Source organism: Gigantopelta aegis, chromosome 6 (genome assembly GCF_016097555.1).
Source record: "Gigantopelta aegis isolate Gae_Host chromosome 6, Gae_host_genome, whole genome shotgun sequence".
NCBI lineage: Eukaryota > Metazoa > Mollusca > Gastropoda > Neomphalida > Peltospiridae > Gigantopelta > Gigantopelta aegis.
In genome coordinates this window covers 64,045,303-64,064,057 of record NC_054704.1, presented here as the reverse complement: position 1 = coordinate 64,064,057, position 18,755 = coordinate 64,045,303, and the positions used below count along the sequence as shown (strand labels likewise).

General features: G+C 39.5%; 1 protein-coding gene across 1 annotated transcript in view; it reads right to left on the bottom strand.

The window, feature by feature from the left end:
- The window catches only part of LOC121374667 (probable glycosyltransferase STELLO1), a 29,316-nt gene extending 11,777 nt beyond the window's left edge, over positions 1-17,539 (bottom strand). Inside the window, exon 1 of the mRNA XM_041501777.1 lies at positions 17,523-17,539. Within this exon, the coding sequence (XP_041357711.1) occupies positions 17,523-17,539 (17 nt within the window). The remainder of the gene's footprint in view (positions 1-17,522) is intronic.
- Between the last annotated feature and the right edge of the window lie 1,216 nt (positions 17,540-18,755).

Below are 18,755 nucleotides of genomic sequence, written 5' to 3'. Positions count from 1 at the left end.
TGAGTGCTCCGCAAGGCTCAATGGGTAGGTGTAAACCACTTGCACCGACCAGTGATCCATAACTGGTTAAAAAAAGGCCATGGTTTGTGCTATCCTGCCTGTGGGAAGCGCAAATAAAAGATTCCTTGTTATGCTATAGATTACTGGTCGGTGCAAGTGGTTTACACCTACCCATTGAGCCTTGCGGAACTCTTACTCAGGGTTTGGAGTCGGTATCTGGATTAAAAATCCCATGCCTCGACTGGGATCCGAACCCAGTACCTACCAGCCTGTATCTGGTTATTATCGTCTCAATAATGAGATTACCGTGTTTCGTTTTACGCCATGCCTGTTTGCAGCATACCCACGGCGCGAAGACGTTGGTTTTTGGAAAGCCGTTGCATGACATAACCTTCGTATTGTGTTTTTCTGAGTAGTAAATGCTTAAACAACCATTTTGTGTGTTTGTCACGGGGATCCTATAATACCCGTAACTGAATAAAACATGATTTTCCAAATATCTCTCCTAACTGTATATCTTTTAGATCTCTCTGTATCGGGCAGTATAATACCCGAGTGGCTCGGCTCTAGGTATAATCAGAGATAAGATCTTATATATATATATATATATATATATATATATATATATCACGTTTAGTTCACTAGAAGACACAACAAAACACAATGCACTTTGGAATCTGTATAAACACTACGCTGACAAATGTACTTGCCGCAGTAGTTAATTAACAACAACAAATAATAACAACCCAGAGCTAATCACTTAATTAGTTAATCACTAGGTGTCTAGTTTACACAATATTCTAATCACTTCACCGTGATACAACACTCACACGTGTGATAATTGAGAAACGCTGCCAGGGGAACTTAATTAATAAAGGAATTACAACTCTATTCCTAACTGGTTAATTTTTAATTAACCCTTAAATACTCATTCAGTAACCTTGTAATACAGAATTAATACTGGTACATATCACAATAAAGACAATAACCTACAGTTTACCTAGGTCCTCTAGGATGACTGGCTACGCTTTAATATTTTAGAACAGTGAAGCCTACAATTTACTTCGTCAGATTACCGGAGACACTGTCTAAATAATATTGGTATAATACAGTATTAAAATATTTAAAGTCACATCAATCACATCAAGGTTATACAACAGAGCAGAAAAATATATTTACCAGTCCAGTCGGACTACGTTCCCCGGGAGCCTTCCAATGTTTCTCCTCGATATATCTAAAATCCTATCTATTTATTCAAAAATCTCAGAGACAGCGAATATCGCCTGGGGGCACAACGCGGTACCTCACCTATCGTGTGATAGTTCCACAACTCACAGGGACGGTATTTTCTTCTTAGATGGCCAGACTTACTATTATTACGTAACTACTGGCCACATGGCCTCCACAACTGGTCTAAGTGCATATTGGAACGCGGCTCTACCACCGTCGCGCGGGGGTATTACGTAACCAAGCTGCACACGGCCCTGTAAAACAATTAACATCGCCACAGGCGAAAAGATAAGAGCATGTCCCGTCACAGTGTTTCACTTTCAAATACGTGTGTGAGTATCATGCGGCCCAAAGATAACACAAAAATGTGCACCCTGCACGAAATACACGTGCGACGGGTGAATCATGACCAACTCATGAAAGAGAATGTCTTCATAAATATGTATTGATTTTTTTCTTCTGTAATTTCAGAAAATGTGTAATTTTTATGACACTTTATATAATGCACAGTTACTTTTTTCCGTTAGAATATTATCTTAATAGCTTCCTTGAATATATTAGATGACTTGTCATGGTGTGGTATACTATTACTATTCTTAATATGTTGGTTACGACACACAATCAAGTTTACAAGTCCCAAAATTATTACTATAAAATCTTCTACCAGTTAAATAGATATACCCTTTTATTTACCTGTTTATTATTAAACAAATCATTATCAACATTATTTAACACGAAATTGTCTTGAAAGCGTCTCTTTGACTTTGTTTTTGTATTTTGTTTGTTTAACGGTACCACTAGAGCACATTGATTTATTAAGCACCGGCTATTGGATGTTAACTATTTGGTAATTTTGACATATAGAAATTTTTTCAGGCGTAGCAAAGGATCTTTTTATGCACCATCCTACAGACAGGATAACACATACCATGGGCTTTGGTATTAAATAAAGGTGTAAAATTAATTTCTGTAGCGTTTATATTGATCACCAATCCTGTATGAGTGAACTAAACGAATGAGTGTGAGCGAGTGCGCGTGCGCAAAGTAATAACACCTAATACTTATGGCTCAAGATCTCATGAAATCGTGTTTTAGGCAAACGAAATATTCTCCTCATACCAATAAAGAATTATGTGTGCTGCTTTTTTCTGCTTATTAATCATCCACCCCTACCCCTACTCCCACCCAACTAGAATAAAATGTGATATGGAAGAATAGAAGAAAAAAAACACACCTTAAATTTCTCTAGAACATAAAGTTTGTGTTGTTTAACGACACCATTTGAGCACATTGATTTATTAATAATTAGCTATTAGCTGTCAAACATTTGGTAATTTTGACATAGTCATAGAGAAGAAACCCGCTACATTTTTTATTAGTAGCAGGGGATCTATTATATACATCATCCTACAGACAGGATATGACTTTGATATGCCAGTCGTGGTACACTGGCTGGAATGAGAAATAACCCAATGGGCCCACCGACGGGGATCGATCCCAAACCGACCGCGCATGAAGCGAGCGCCTTACCACTGGGCTACGTCTCGCCCTTCTCTAGAACATAAACATTTAAACCCTAGAATACTCGTGACCTTTGGCCGTCCAACTATACACTGTGCCGCCCCTAGTAGAACATAACAATCTATCACAGTTAAGTTTATAATACTGAAACGTGTCTTCACTGACATCTGATCCACACAGGCATCTGTCCGTTCGTCTTGACAATAAAAACGTTAGAAGCAAATCTCGGCCAAACGATAGAGCACTCGCCTGCGGTGATTCATTTCAACTTATTTTCGTACTTATATCCAATTAAGGTTCAAGCACGCTGTCCTGGGCACACATATCTGCTATCTGGGCTGTCTGTCATGGACAGAGGGTTAGTTGTTAGTGGTTAGTAAGAGAGAACAGGGTGTAGTGGTCTTACACCTACCGACTGATTCGTTAAAACTCCCTCTGGGTGGGAGCCGGTACCGGGCTGCGAACCCTGTACCTTTCAGCAAAATGTCAGACGGCTTAACCACGATACCACCGAGGCCGGTATGCAGTGACTGAGTCGTGGGTAGCAACCTCAGTGAACCTATTCTGTGATTGGGTTTTCTTTTCTGTCCCAACCAGTGAACCACAACTAGTATACCAAAGGCTGTGGTATGTGCTGTTCTGTCTGAGGGAAAGAGTATATAAAAATGTAGTGGAAAAATGTAGGCCTAGCAGGTTTCCTCTAAAACTAAGTCGAAATTTACGTACTTTAGAGGTGTCATTAAACAAACGAACTTTAATGTGACAAAAACTTAACTTCGTATCACATAATTATTTAGTTACCACTAAACTATGATAATCTAATAAAGTTAATGTTTGTATTAAATAAAATAGATCTTTTAGCGCCAGTTACGTTTTCATACGAAACCATGCGTTAACCACGTTTTCATACGAAACACCATGCGTTATTTTTGGTTACACATGGTTGTTTACACACGTACGTGTGTTAACAATTTCAAGACATAAGACTGGCTGCTCCTAGGTGATGACCAGGTCGCCAATGCCATACATCCAATGAAAAACTACACGATGAAACTCGATTAGACTGTGAAGTATAGTTAACCTGACATTCATGTGTCTGTGACGCGTACATTAGCTACAAGCGCAACGGCTGTAAATAACTTTTAGTCGAAAAAGATATTAAAATTAGCTTAAAACCTGGGTTTTTTTTTTACAATATGTAAGAAATAGAATAATACATTCGTGTCTGTTAGATAGCATTTATCTCACAACTCTGAATGTGCTCTAGTGGCGTCGTTAAATAAAACAAACTTTATCTCACAACTCGTTGTTTAAAAAACGTATCAAACTCGCTTTCGCTCGTTAGATACATTTTAAAACAACTCGCTGTGAAATAACGGCCACTCATATATTATTATCTATTTATACCATTTTAATCTGGAAAACTAAATTACCAAGCGGAATGTAATGTTTCGGCATATTTTCCAGCTACAACTTATCACCAACAATTAATCTGTTACGGCTGGCCTATTCCAGATGGTGTGTGGTTAGTGCTGAGACCACGATCAAATTGCAATTGTTGTGGCACCAGGTGGACTGTGTAATATGGCTTAGGGTAACTGATAAAAACTTTGCAGCAGAACGGTCAGACGTCACTGGTGCACACTTCATCTGCCGGTGGCAAACGTGTTTTCAGTGGGGTCGAGTGACACTGATGAGTCCAGGTTTACTCCATAAAAACTTTGCAGCAGATAATAGCAGTGCCCAATTTAGCGAGTGTTGTTAGAGTTAACCTGTGGCAGACAACGCGTGTACAGATTCAGAAAGATTGTACAAAGAATGGTGTACTGTTCTACAACACAAAGAACTTAAAAACACCACTTTATTGCATCGTCGGGCTGTTGCGTTGTACCAAACCAGAACGTTCTGTGTTAAATTTGCCAAACTTCAAGTTCAGAGTAGTGCATGTGTAATATAACATTGTAGTACATATGTAATATGAAATATTGATTATGTGTGCAATATTTACGGAGTAGTACAAGCGTAATACAACATGGTAATACATAAGTAATACAACATGGTAGTACATATGTAATATAACATGGTAGTACATATGTAATATGAAATATTAATTATGTGTGCAATATTTACGGAGTAGCGCATCCAGGGTGTGTGTGTGTGTGTGTGTGTGTGTGTGTGTGTGTGTGTGTGTGTGTGTGTGGAAGTAGTGGTAATACATCTGTGTGTGTTCCAGGGTACCAAGTGGACGGACCCCCTTTTTGAAAACTGATTATAACCTTTAAGGGGAAACGTGATTATATTAACTGTTCTGTGTAAAAGGAGAGATTAGTCATCACATTTAGATCCCCACTTCAGAAATCCTGCATCCGCGCCTGTAGTGAATGTATAATATAACATGGTAGTACAGATGTAGTATAACATGGTTGTAGATAATATGTAATATGACACATTGATTGTGTGTGCAATATTTAAGGAGTAGTGCATGTATAATATAACATGGCAGTACATATGTAGTATATAGAGAATAATACATGAGTGACTCGTTGTTTAAAAACGTATCAAACTCGCTTTTGCTCGTTAGATAAATTTTAAAACAACTCGTTGTGAGATAAATGGTATCTAACGGACACGAATGCATTGTTTTATGTCTTACATAACATCAAAAACCAGGTTTTAAGCAAATTTTAACACCTTTGATCTTTTTTCTTTTTTTTTCTTTAAAAAAAAAAAAAATCTTTTATCTTATTTAGAGCCGTTGCACTTGTAGCTAACTTGGGGCGGGACGTAACCCAGTGGTACAACACTCGCTCTATGCGCGGTCGGCCTAGGATCAATCCCCGTCGGTGGGTCCATTGTGCTATTTCTCGTTCCAGCCAGTGCACCACGACTGGTATATCAAAGGCCGTGGTATGTACTACCCTGTCTGTGGGATGGTGCATATAAACGAACATTTGCTGCTAATCGAAAAGAGTAGCCCATGAAGTGGCGACAGCGGGTTTCCTCTCTCCATATCTGCGTGGTCCTTAACCATATGTCTGACGCCATATAACCGAAAATAAAATGTGTTGAGTGCGCCGTTAAAGAAAAAAGAAAGAAATGTTTTATTTAACGACGCACTCAACACATTTTATTTACGGTTATATGGCGTCAGACATATGGTTAAGGACCACACAGATTTTGAGAGGAAACACGTTGTCGCCACTACATGGGCTACTCTTTCCGATTAGCAGCAAGGGATCTTTTATTTGCGCTTCCCACAGGCAGGATAGCACAAACCATGGCCTTTGTTGAACCAGTTATGGATCACTGGTCGGTGCAAATGGTTTACACCTACCCATTGAGCCTTGCGGAGCACTCACTGAGGGTTTGGAGTCGATATCTGGATTAAAAATCCCATGCCTCGACTGGGATCCGAACCCAGTACCTACCAGCCTGTAAACCACGACGCCACCGAGGCCGGTCGAGTGCGCCGTTAAATAAAACATTTCCTTCCTTGTAGCTAACTTACGCGTCACAGACACATGATTGTCAGGTTAACTATACGTCACAATATAATTGATTTCCATCATGTAGTTTTTCATTGGGTGTATGGCATTGGTGACCTGGTCGTCACCTAGGATCAGCCAGTCGTATGTCTTGAAATTATTAACATGTGTAAACAACCATGTGTTATCAAACATAACGTATGGTGTTCTCACCAACTGGTGTGTAAGAAAACACTGTAGTACATACTATGTAATATGACACATTAATTATGTGCGCGATATTTACGGAGTAGTGCATGTGTAATATAACATGTTAGTACTTATGTAATATGAAATATTGATTATGTATGCAATATTTACGAAGTAAAAATGAAGTAGTTTGTTTTGTTTAACGACATCAGTAAAACACATTGATTTATTTATCATCGGCTATTGGAAGTCAAACATTTGGTAAATTTTACATATAGTCGTAGAGAGGAAACCCGCTACATTTTTCCATTAGTAGCAAGGGATCTTTTATATGCACCATCCCACAAACAGGATAACACATACCACGGCCTTTGATATAACAGTTGTGGTGCACTGGTGGAACGATATTTACGGAGTAGTGCATGTGTAATATAACATGGGAATACATATGTAATATAACAAGGTAATACATATGTAATATAACAAGGTAATACATATGTAATATAACATGGTGATACATATGTAATATAACAAGGTAATACATATGCAATATAACAAGGTAGTACATAATACAATATTGATTATGTGTGCAATATATATGGAGTAGTGCATGCGTAATATAACATGGTAATACATATGTATGTACAATGTAATATACTATGGCATTACATATGTAATATGAAACATTGATTTTGCGCGCAAATATTGTCAATACATTTATACACTGTTATTTAGTATGCAATTGTTATGCAGTATTCCATTAGTAGCAAGGGATCTTTTCTATGCACCATCCCACAGACAGGATAACACATACCACGGTCTTTGATATATCAGTCGAGGTGCACTGGACGGAGCGAGAAATAGCGCAATGGGCCCATTGACGGGGATCGATCCCAGACCAACCGCGCATCAAGCGAGTGTTTCAGTTTTATTAGAACATGCTAACGTTAATGACAATGTGAATTGATGCACGGTCCAACAGACCCTTCTGGCACAGCAGGAGCCTCGCTACATGTCATAAGCAATGGCGCACCCGCCATCTGTTAAGACTAATTTCCAATGCGCCCGTCATCCACTGGCAGCGATAGTAATATCCGCCATCCGTTTATTTAGGCCGCCATCCAAAATCACAGGTCATGCCATCGTCTTGAACTACCAGAGTAATCAGATTCATCGTCGTTTACAAGACATTTTCGAAGTTCTTGTACCCTGCAAATCTTAGGTACCATCCCTTCCTATAAGTGGAACCAGCTCTACCGATTCCCTCTATCCCTTTCCTGAATACTGGAGAGACCATTGCACAGGTAATATTATATCAAGAAACAATATTTCTGTTTGGATATTAGTGACACTATAATGTAATCTGAGATTCATGAAGTATTAAGTAGGCATTATCATTTTCATTTCATTTCAACCTATTTTCGTGCTTATATCCAATTAAGATTCAAGCACGCTGTCCTGGGCACACACCTCAGCTATCTGGGATGTCTGTCCAGGACAGTGGGTTAGTTGTTAGTAGTTAGTGAGAGAGAAGAGGGTGTAGTGGCCTTACACCTACCTATTGAGTCGTTAAAACTCGCTATGGGTGGGAGCCGGTACCGGGATGCGAACCCTGTACCTACCAGCCTTAAGTCCGATGGCTTAACAACACCACCGAGACCGGTGGCGTTATCTAAACTAACTGTGCATATTCAGCCGGTGCAGCCACCAGTCTATATATCATTTTTGGATGTTGGCTCTTGAGAGGTGATAACAACATAGTAATACCAGTGTAAACACAGCAATACGAGTATAAACACAGGTGTCACTTTGAACATCACAAACAGGTAATCAGGGTCTGTGTAACGTGGTAGTTTGACCCCGGTCACGTTTCTACGAGTCAGTTTTGTACAGCAGAAAATGACTCACTGCTGAAAAACCCACACGTTGCAAACTGAACCCCGTAGAATAATGGAAGGAAGGAAATGTTTTATTTAACGACACACTCAACACATTTTATATACGGTTATATGGCGTCGGACATATGGTTAAGGACCACACAACTATTGAGGGAGGAAGCACGCTGTCGCTAATTCGTGGGCTACTCTTTTTGATTAGCAGCAAGGGATCTTTTATATGCACCATCCCATAGACAGAATAACACATACCACGGTCGCTGGAGCGAGATATAGCCGAATGGGCCCACTGACGGGGATCGATCCCCAACCGACTAGAATAATAGCGCCGTCTTAAAACCACAGAAAACCTTCCCATTGGGATTTAGGTTTCTGTTTAAGGTATTCGGCTTAATCAGGTCAGGTCAGGTCATAGGGTTTTACGTGCACATTCAGAACAAGCTGTTGTAGCGCACGCCTGTCGTGGGCACAAGAGCCGGCCTTGGCCGGCTCCTCCGTCCATGACAGGAAAGGTGGGGGGAGGGGAGAGGGGGGACCGCCTGCACTGGCAGGTGCAAGGGAGCACCAGCAGCCCTATCAAATCGGTAGCAGGCGGGTGGGGGTGGTGGTGGTGCTATGGAATTTGAATGGAGCAGTTAATGCCAAAGAGAAAAGGGTGCGCAATTTTGAATGAGGGAATTTGGCGCAATTTTGAACGGTCGGTCGAAAGGTAAATGGCCGAGCTAATATAGGTTTTGATGTTAGTGAATCGAGAGTAGCTCGTTAATATTAGACCTCTACGATGCTGTGGTGTCTTCCTAGGTTGCCCATAGGGCCCTTATAAAGGGCCTGACCGCTTCGGCTTAGTTTACGGTCAATTGTCTTTATAGCAGCTATCCGTTGGACCTTAAAGGTGGTCTCTATAAGCAAGTGACTATATACAGTTCAAAATAGATGTAAATATAATACATAAAGGGACATGCCTGATCTGATTATTATAGGCAAAAGGTTGTTAGATGAGGCTCCAAAAATGTATCCACCCCCTTTTTTGTTTTGCCAATACGGGTGTCCAACATGCGAGTTAGAAATTGACTGCAGGTCTTGATTAGGGAGATACATAAAATACCTACTTACAAAATCTTTGATTTGTTGACACCACCACCCCCTCCCATGTACTTTTGATCACTGCGCTCTTCAACCATGCATGGACATACATCGTTCCTCCATGCTGAAAAGTACTTTAGATACAACTAGGAGCTCAGATTGGTTATAATTTTACACCCATTATGTATTTTGAGACATTCACGAAATAACAAGATTTTTATTTATTTTTTATTTTATTTTAAATTTTTTTGGGGGGGGGGGGGGGTACGGGACGTAGCCCAGTGGTAAAGCGCTAGCTTGATGCGCGGCCGGTTTGGGATCGATCCCTATCGGTGAGCCCATTGGGCTATTTCTCGTTCCAGCCAGTACACCACGACTGGTATATCAAAGGCTGTGGTATGTGCTATCTTGTCTGTGGGATGGTGCATATAAAATCAATCTAATTAAAATTAGCTCCACTATTACATGTGGATCTAACAGCAGCCAGTTGGAGCCCATGTCCACTAATAATCAAAACCTTACTTGCAGAATCATAACAGTGATTTGAAAATAATTTGAAAATATTCCGAATTATCCTGAGGGTATACGATATGTTTCATGTGAATTACGAATGCCTTATTTAGACCAGTAGAACTAATTTTAATCAGATTGCTAACAACACTGCGTAGTCTCCAATGTCCAGGTAACATTTCGTCTGTAAATAATAATTTAAATATTGACCAATCACACTTTGCCTTTTATAACGTTATTTGGGAGCATACAAATTCTAAAAATATCGGGCGAGTCTATTTTAGTGGCCGCAGTACAGCGAACCATACCAATACGTACGGGATAGGTTATCAGTCTTCAATTTTACATTAAAAATGATTTATTTATTTATATATATATATATAAAAAAAGAACTAAATCAGTCTTCAGTTTTACATTACAAATTATTTATTTTATAAAATAAAACATGTTTTAAGGCATTCGTAATTCACACGAAACATGTCGTATACCCTCAGGATAATTCGGAATGTTTTAAAATTATTTTTAAATCACTGGCATGATTCTGCAAGTAAGGTTTTGATTGGTGGACATGAGCTACAACTGGCTGCTGTTAGATCCACATGTAATAGTGGAGCTAATTTTAATTAGATTGATATAAAATATCCCTTGCTACTAATGGAAAAAATGTAACGGGTTTCCTCTCTATGACTGTGTCAAAATGACCATATGTTTGACATCCAACAGCGAATGATTAATAAATCAGTCTTCTAATGGTGTCGTTAAACAAAACAGACTATTTTTTGTTTTGTTTAACGACACCAATAGAGCACATTGACTTATTAATCATTGGCTATTGGATGTCAAACATTTGGTAATTCGGACAGTCTTAGAGAGGAAACCCGTTACATTTCCATTAGTTTCAAGGGATCTTTTAGATGCACTATCCCACCAACAAGATAGCAGATACCACCTCATTTGGTATTCCAGTCGTGATGAACTAGCTAGAGCGAGAAATAATCCAAATGGGCCCGTCGATGAAGATCGATCCCAGACTGACCGTGCATCAAGCGAGCGCTTTGCCACTTGGCTTAGTCCCGCCCAAAGTTGTTTTGTTTGTTTTTAAACTTGACATTTGATAGATATTTAAAAGCCTACCTCTTTGCGTTTTATATGGTGAGCATCTAAAGTTTAAATTTGGGCGATATTATGAAAAGTTGGCCTAAAGCAGGACATTTCGCACGGTTGTACTTTAGGACGATACAATTGTTTTAAGAGAGGGCTACCCAATTTTAGAGGTCACGATCAAAGGTCAAATTTAGATAATATTTAGAAAATTGCAATTTCTCACTTAAGCCAACAAGTGACTGGACTTTAATGGTGGTACATTTCATTTATAATAAGTTCTTGTTAACCAGAACATAGAACCATCATTTGAATCCAAGTTAGCCACCAAAACGTTCGCGCTCCCCCCCCCCCAAACCCCCCCACCCCACCCCCCAAAAAAACCCCCCAAAAAACAAAACAAAACCCAAACAAACAACTAAATTGTATTTGCGGCAGGTCACTGAACCTTGCAGTTCTGTACCTACAATAATTCTTTGTAGTTTTTATATCTTCGGAAGGTGCTGATTGAGGACCCGAGAAGTGCAAGCATTTTGGAACAGTCAAGATGGCTGCCAAAACACAGAACTGACAGTATCGCTGATACTTGTAATCACCTATGACAGAACTGATTTCTGTGACTGGGTTTTAGGGTAAAAAAAGAACTGTGAACTACTCCCAGCTAATGAAGATATTGCAACATCATTTAAATCAAAGATGGCCGCCACTAAAGCAGCAGTTGTTCTATAAAGAAATTGCAATTAGTCACATTGTACATCAACTAAGCAAAGACCATCCCCATTGACCAACAGCAGAGTGCTAAGAACCCGATGGGGAACACACAACAGGGTGTCCACGTCCACTGTGAGGAGGAGGCTGCATACTGCTGGGATGAGAGCTCGAAGACCAATCAGACGTCCGCTACTCACTCCACATCACAGACAGGAGCATAGGAGGTGGTGCGGCGCAAGAGCCTAAGACCTGGAGAAGGGTACACTGGTCAGATCAAAGTCGGTTCCCACTCCACACAACGAACAGTCGAACTCGAGTATGGAGATCTAGAGGAAGGGCCTATGACTAGCGGAACATTCTGGAAGAAGTTCCCTTAGACGGAGGTTCAGTTATGGTCTGAGGGTACATCTCCTTTGAGTGTAAACTGGATCTGGTGACTGTACCCGGAACACTCAATGGGCAGAGATACCAGAATATCATCGTGGATAGAGTTGTCTTTCCTTATTTTGACAATCATACACGTGCAAGCCGACTTTCTACAGCTGTGTGCAAGGAGCCCTGGCCTGAACCATATAGAGCATATCTTGAATGTTTTGGGACGCATGGTAAGGGAGAGGGATCCTACACAGTTGTGCGCGCGCGCACACACACACACACACACACACACACACACACACACACATATATATATAGGCGCACACACACACACACACACACACACACAGATATAAATTATATATATATATATATATATATATATATATATATATATATATATATATATATATATATTAATAGAATCTATCACCGTTGTTCGGTATAGATAAGGCTATTCCAACCCGAGGGACAACATTTTTACCGAGGTTTACCGAGGCCCTTACAAAAACATTTTGTCCCGAGGGTTGGAATTGCCGTATCTATATCTCACAACGGTTATTGATTCTTTTTATTGCCGATTTAATTACAGTAAAAAAACATTAATTTTGTAAACTACGGTCTGTTTATTGTGGAACGATTCGTATACATTTCACCAGCAAATTCATTTAATCATACGCGGAAAAATATAGTCCACCTTATGCAACGACATAAATATGTAATGTTCAACTTTGTTTAAATATTTTTGAAACAATGATACAACGTGAAATGACAAACAGAATTTTAAAAACCATGAGTTATGACTGAATCGTCGTGAAACATGAGTTATGACGTCATGCGTATGTAGAAATCGTCTAGCCATCGGGTCGGACATATTTAACTAGCCCTAGGGTCAGAGAGATTTTTCTAGCACCATGCAAAAGCTTGATAACCCTGTCAAGTGGGCAAGAAAAATATATATATATATATATATATATATATATATATATATATATATATATATATATATATATATACATACATACATACATACATACATACATACATACATACATATAAGAAAGCTCAATTCAGTATCTTAATTGTGACCGATTGGCACACGCCACAATTATGATGATATTGGATTTCTATAAATACATTTTAGAAATACCGTCATGGTGTATAGTTTAAGAATACCTTGCTAACATAAACATGTATTCGTCTCAGATAGGATTTCACAATGTTAAATTATGGGATACTGAACCAAAATGCAGATAATTATTATACACTCAGAAATAAATCTAACATGGCCAGAAATGAAAAGTTTACTTTTTCAAACAAGAAACTAAATTTAAAACAAACTCTACACTAATACCTATAACAAAAGAAGCGATTATAACTTTTAAAAGTATAGACTACAGGAGTGTTTAACCATTTGGTGTAACAGTACCTTAATCATACAAAGTATTAACCTTAAAAATATAGCCACGTTAAGAACAAGATATAGGAAAATTACCCCCAAGGCGGTTACTATTCTAGGTAAAAGTATGTTCTTTACTGCAAAAAAAGTCAGTATTCTACTTAGAAAATTGACCGGGGGGTCAGTATTCTACGAGGGTCAAAATACCACGTTACTGTAGTGACGTGGTATTTTGACACCCTGTCACAATTCTACGGTAAAAGTCACTTTAAATTTCTACGGCAAAGGAGTCAGTATTCTATGTAGAAAAGTGACCGGGGGTATATGTATTCTGCGGGGGTCAAAATACCACGTAACAGTGTAACGCATACGAGTCCAGTACCTACCAGCCACAAGTCGTCTGAATAACCACTAAAAGTATTATACCTTGAAAGTTATTAATTACATCCGAATTAGATCGCAGGTGTTCTGTGGTTTCAAGGACCTTGATTGGACAACCAACTAGTCCGTGTATATCTTCCATCAAACTGAATTTAACACTGACGCCAGATACCTCGACCTAGGACAACCATTGTGCCGCCAGCCTTAATTAAAGTAAACTAAGAACGCCTATCTCATCATATCTAGCAAGCTTAGACATGCAATTTATATTAATTATAGTCACGAAAGTCATTGTTTAGTAAAAGAGAATATACTAGTATGAAGAAGTTTTAAAAACTTACTTTTCCAGCACATGCCGAGTGGATAGGCCTGGACCAGTGGGCAGATGAAAAGCTATACATGCTGTTCAGACAAACACAGTGAAACCAGAGACGTGTACACACACACTCAACGTGTCTGTCGGATTGCTTTGTTATTTTCACGTGTCGGTACGCGAACCGGCCAACTTTTTCGTTACAGTTTTCAATTGTAGTTGTCATGCAGACTACGATCCAGTATATTTGTTCTCTCTGTATTTTCACAGACACTGTGAACTGTTTTCCGTGTCACTCAGTTCTTAAATAATAAACAGAACAAAAATCCTGGTTTAAGCAAAGACAATAAAAACAAAGACAGTTGTAACTACAATGCATTTGTGAATCTAGTCTTTTATAAGTAGTTGTTCCTTTTGTAAGATATATGGTACCCAACGGCAAGTCATGTAATATTCTTTGTATGTACAAATGTGTCGGGTATTTCAAAACCCAAAATTTTCTGAAGAAGATCGCGAGACAGGTAAATGTTTATGGTCCAGACACGAGTGAATGTTTGTGATCTGGAGACGAGTAAAATTATGCTTGTGGTATGGAGACAAGTAAATGCTTATGATATAGAGACGAGTATATGCTTATGATCGGCAGATAAGTAAATGCTTATGGTTGGCAGACGAGTAAGGAAGGAAGGAAATATTTTATGTAACGACACACTCAACACATTTTATTTACGCCATAAAACCGAAAATAAAATATGTTGAGTGCGTCGTTGAATAAAACATGTCTTTCTTTCTTAGTATGATAAACAATTTGTCGCGCTTCAGGCGGCCACATCAAGGCATTGTCTTGAGAGACTAGACATCAAGACAACCAGCAACACGCTGGACGCACACATACAATCGCGCGCGCGTGCGCGCACACACACACACACACACATACAATAATATTTTAGGCTTAAAGACTGGACGTTTTGACAGACAGATAGACAGACATACATATAGGCGTACGGGCTCCCAACAAGCTGATGTTTGCCCGAATTAAACAAAAATGCCCGAATCTGGATAACAACAATTATTCATATTAGCATTACTACCAAACAGCGATATAGGATTGTACTTGAATCACTAAGCATTTTTAATTATGCGTGGAGAATGATGGACATACATGTTGAAAAGATCAACACATCTTGCTCGAATATCTCTATCGTTTTTGCCCGAATTTGAGGATTTTCTCCCTAGATCCAATCTCGTACGCTTATAAACAGACAGACGGACAGACAAATTGTTTATTAAAGTCTCTCCTCAGTTAAAGCATAAAACATTATTAAACACCATAAAATCTAAAATAGCACTGAGTCACGCCATATGGAGTTATGAGAGAATAAAATATTCATAATCGACACAGTTAGTTTTTTTTTTTAACGACACCTCTAGAGCATATTCGGCTATTGGATATCAAACATTTGGTACTTCTGACACGTAGTCATCAGAGGAAGCCCGCTATATTTCCCTAATGCAGCAAGGGATCTTTATAGGCACCATCCCACAGACAAGAGAGCACATACCACGACCTTTGATATACCAGCCGTGGTGCACTGGCTGGAACGAGAAATAGCCCAATGGGTCCTCCGACGGGAATCGATCCCAAACCGAACGCGCATCAATCGAGCGCTTTAGTTACCACTTGGCTACGTCCCGCTCCTAATCGACAGAGATATATAGCATACAAAGTTGTCAGAGGTTTAGAGGACTATGTACCTTGAAACACATAATGCAATTCATAGCGCACAGCAGAAACGTGATATGTGGTTCTTAGTTACACTAACAGTTTCCGTCTGTCCACACATCTCTACCGGAAGTGTGTACAAGCAGCAGAGGTGGAGTATTATTAACGGAAGCTGAAATAATAAAATGATAATAGAAATGCACAAAATGAAATGTCATATTGGAGGACCGTAAGTTGGTTGTTTTGATTATTTAAATATGTTGGTACATCTTAGGCAAAACGTTGTCTATTGAAAAACAGTTTGGAAAAGAAAAACAAGAAAGACAAGAAAGTTGGAAAGAAATGTTTTATTTAACGACGCACGCAGCATACTATTTTTTTTAACGATTATATGACGTCGGACACAGGGTTAAGGACCACTCATGTAATGAGAGAAGAAACCCACTGCCATCACTCCATGGGCTACTCTTTCAACTACTCTGTCTTTATTCTACCGGTTGTGGAACACTGGCTGAACTGAGAAATAACCTAGTGGACCCACTGACGGGGATCGATCCTAGAGCGACTGCGCGGCAGACGAATGCTTTATTACTGGGCTACATCCCATTCTCAGTTTTGACTGCACCGTATGAAATGAAAGAAAGAAATGTTTTATTGAACGACGCACTCAACACATTTTATTTACGGTTATATGGCGTCAAACATATGGTTAAGTACCATACAGATTTTTGAGAGGAAACCCGCTGTCGCCACTACATGGGCTACTCTTCCGATTAGCAGCAAGGGATCTTTTATTTGCGCTTCCCACAGGCAGGATAGCACAAATCATGGCCTTTGTTGAACCAGTTATGGATCACTGGTCGGTGCAAGTGGTTTACACCTACCCACTGAGCCTTGCGGAACACTCACTCAGGGTTTGGAGTCGGTATCTGGATTAAAAATCCCATGCCTCGACTGGGATCCGAACCCAGTACCTACCGGCCTGTAGACCGATGGCCTACCACGACGCCACAGAGGCCGGTCGTATGGAATGATGATGGTAAATGCGTGTTAGCGACAATACAACATGTGTGCGATCGTGTAGCTCAGTACTAGATTGCTCGCCTGATATGCAATAGGCCGCAGGGTCGATCGACCTCAGTCGACTCGCATTTACTTCATTCCAGCCAATCATCAGAAACATCAAAAGCTGTGGTATGTCCTGTCTTGCCTACGGGATATAAAAGACTCCGTGTCATAGGCGTCAGTAGATGCAATAACAGTACTGGCGTGGGCAACTATTTTAATTCGCCTTTCATCTGCGGGGAGTAATGCGTTGATGCCTCCCCCACCGCTACCGCCACCCATGCGTATAGTTTTTTTCAGTGTTTTCTCAACCTTTCTCCATCTCCCTCCTCTCTCTGTCTCTCTGTAGCTGTCTCTGTAGTTCTCTCTCTCTCTCTCTCTCTCTCTCTCTCTCTCTCTCTCTCTCTCTCTCTCTCTCTCTCTCTCTCTCTCTCTCTCTCTCTCTCTCTCTCTCTCTCTCTCTAACCCCCTCTCTATTATCTCTGTAACCATAACTTAAAATGTACTGAAGAACCAATAAACAAATAGTCTTTTCCCTTACCTTCTCCACTGTTTCATTTTATATTCTATTTATGTATTGCATGCATACAAACCAAGACTATTTGCTTGTTCCCAACTATAGCGTGTGCCCCACCCCCTTTTCAAATATACAATTCTTCGTTATTTCTTCCAGAAAAAAGCCCCACAATGAAAAGGTTATCGTATAACGATAAACCTCTCTCGTATTACGAGGTCTTGTGTACACAGGTAAGGTTTGCAAACACCGAGTGTCTTAAAACTATATACTGGCTTTAACACAGCAGTGTTTCGGTTGTCCATGGCCACATTGCGTGTTTAGTATGGTCACGTTCGTTTCCTACAAGTTTTATACGCACTTTATTTACAGAAGGTAGCTCTACAGGTTGGACTATACCGATTAAATTCCCATAGGCGACCAAGTTAACGTTTGTGTTTAAAAACACTATGTGCAATATATCAACCAAACTATAACCCATAAATATCAGTACTACAACCCCTACCTCAAAGTATTAATTAACTGCAGAAAATGGTACCTTCCATGGCTCTTTTTCGGTGTAACCAGATGTTTTTACAACACTCCTAGTTTCGCACAAAATTTCAGTACTTTTTTTTTTTTTTACATGTACCCCATACATGTTCCAAGCACAAGGCTACTTGACACAGTGGTACTAGCTGAATTAAAATTGTATACCTTTTTATCCCAGATGAAACAAATTTTTTTTTTATAACCAACACACTCACATTTATAACCAATCACAGGACTTGTGGTGTTAACTTCTCTATCAAAAGTTCGGTGCACCTCAAACTTTGACCGAGCCGGAAATTAATTGGTTTAGTGTAGACGCAGATCAACAATGGGTACGGGACTAACCGTCAGTCGATGGACATTACAATTTCAGTTCAGTATTTTATTAACGTCACATTGGGCGACATTTCATTTTTAAATTATTAAAACATCTCGCTGCGTTTTTTTAAATTTTATAAAAAACAAACAGGTAAATATGTTGAACCATAAATTAACTGATTGTTGTAGGTATATAAATCTTTGTGTTTTTAACCTTAACGAAAGGTATAATGGGAAATCACTCTTGCATCTTCAATGCGAACTTTCATTTATTTTAATGCGGTAAGCTCCCTTACTTAATATAGTTGGGGAGCGTAACCCGATATTTGACCCGAATATACACTCCATCTGGCACATGCCTCGAGCCAGGGACATGAGCGAGCATATGTCCGCACTGTGGACAGTGATGTG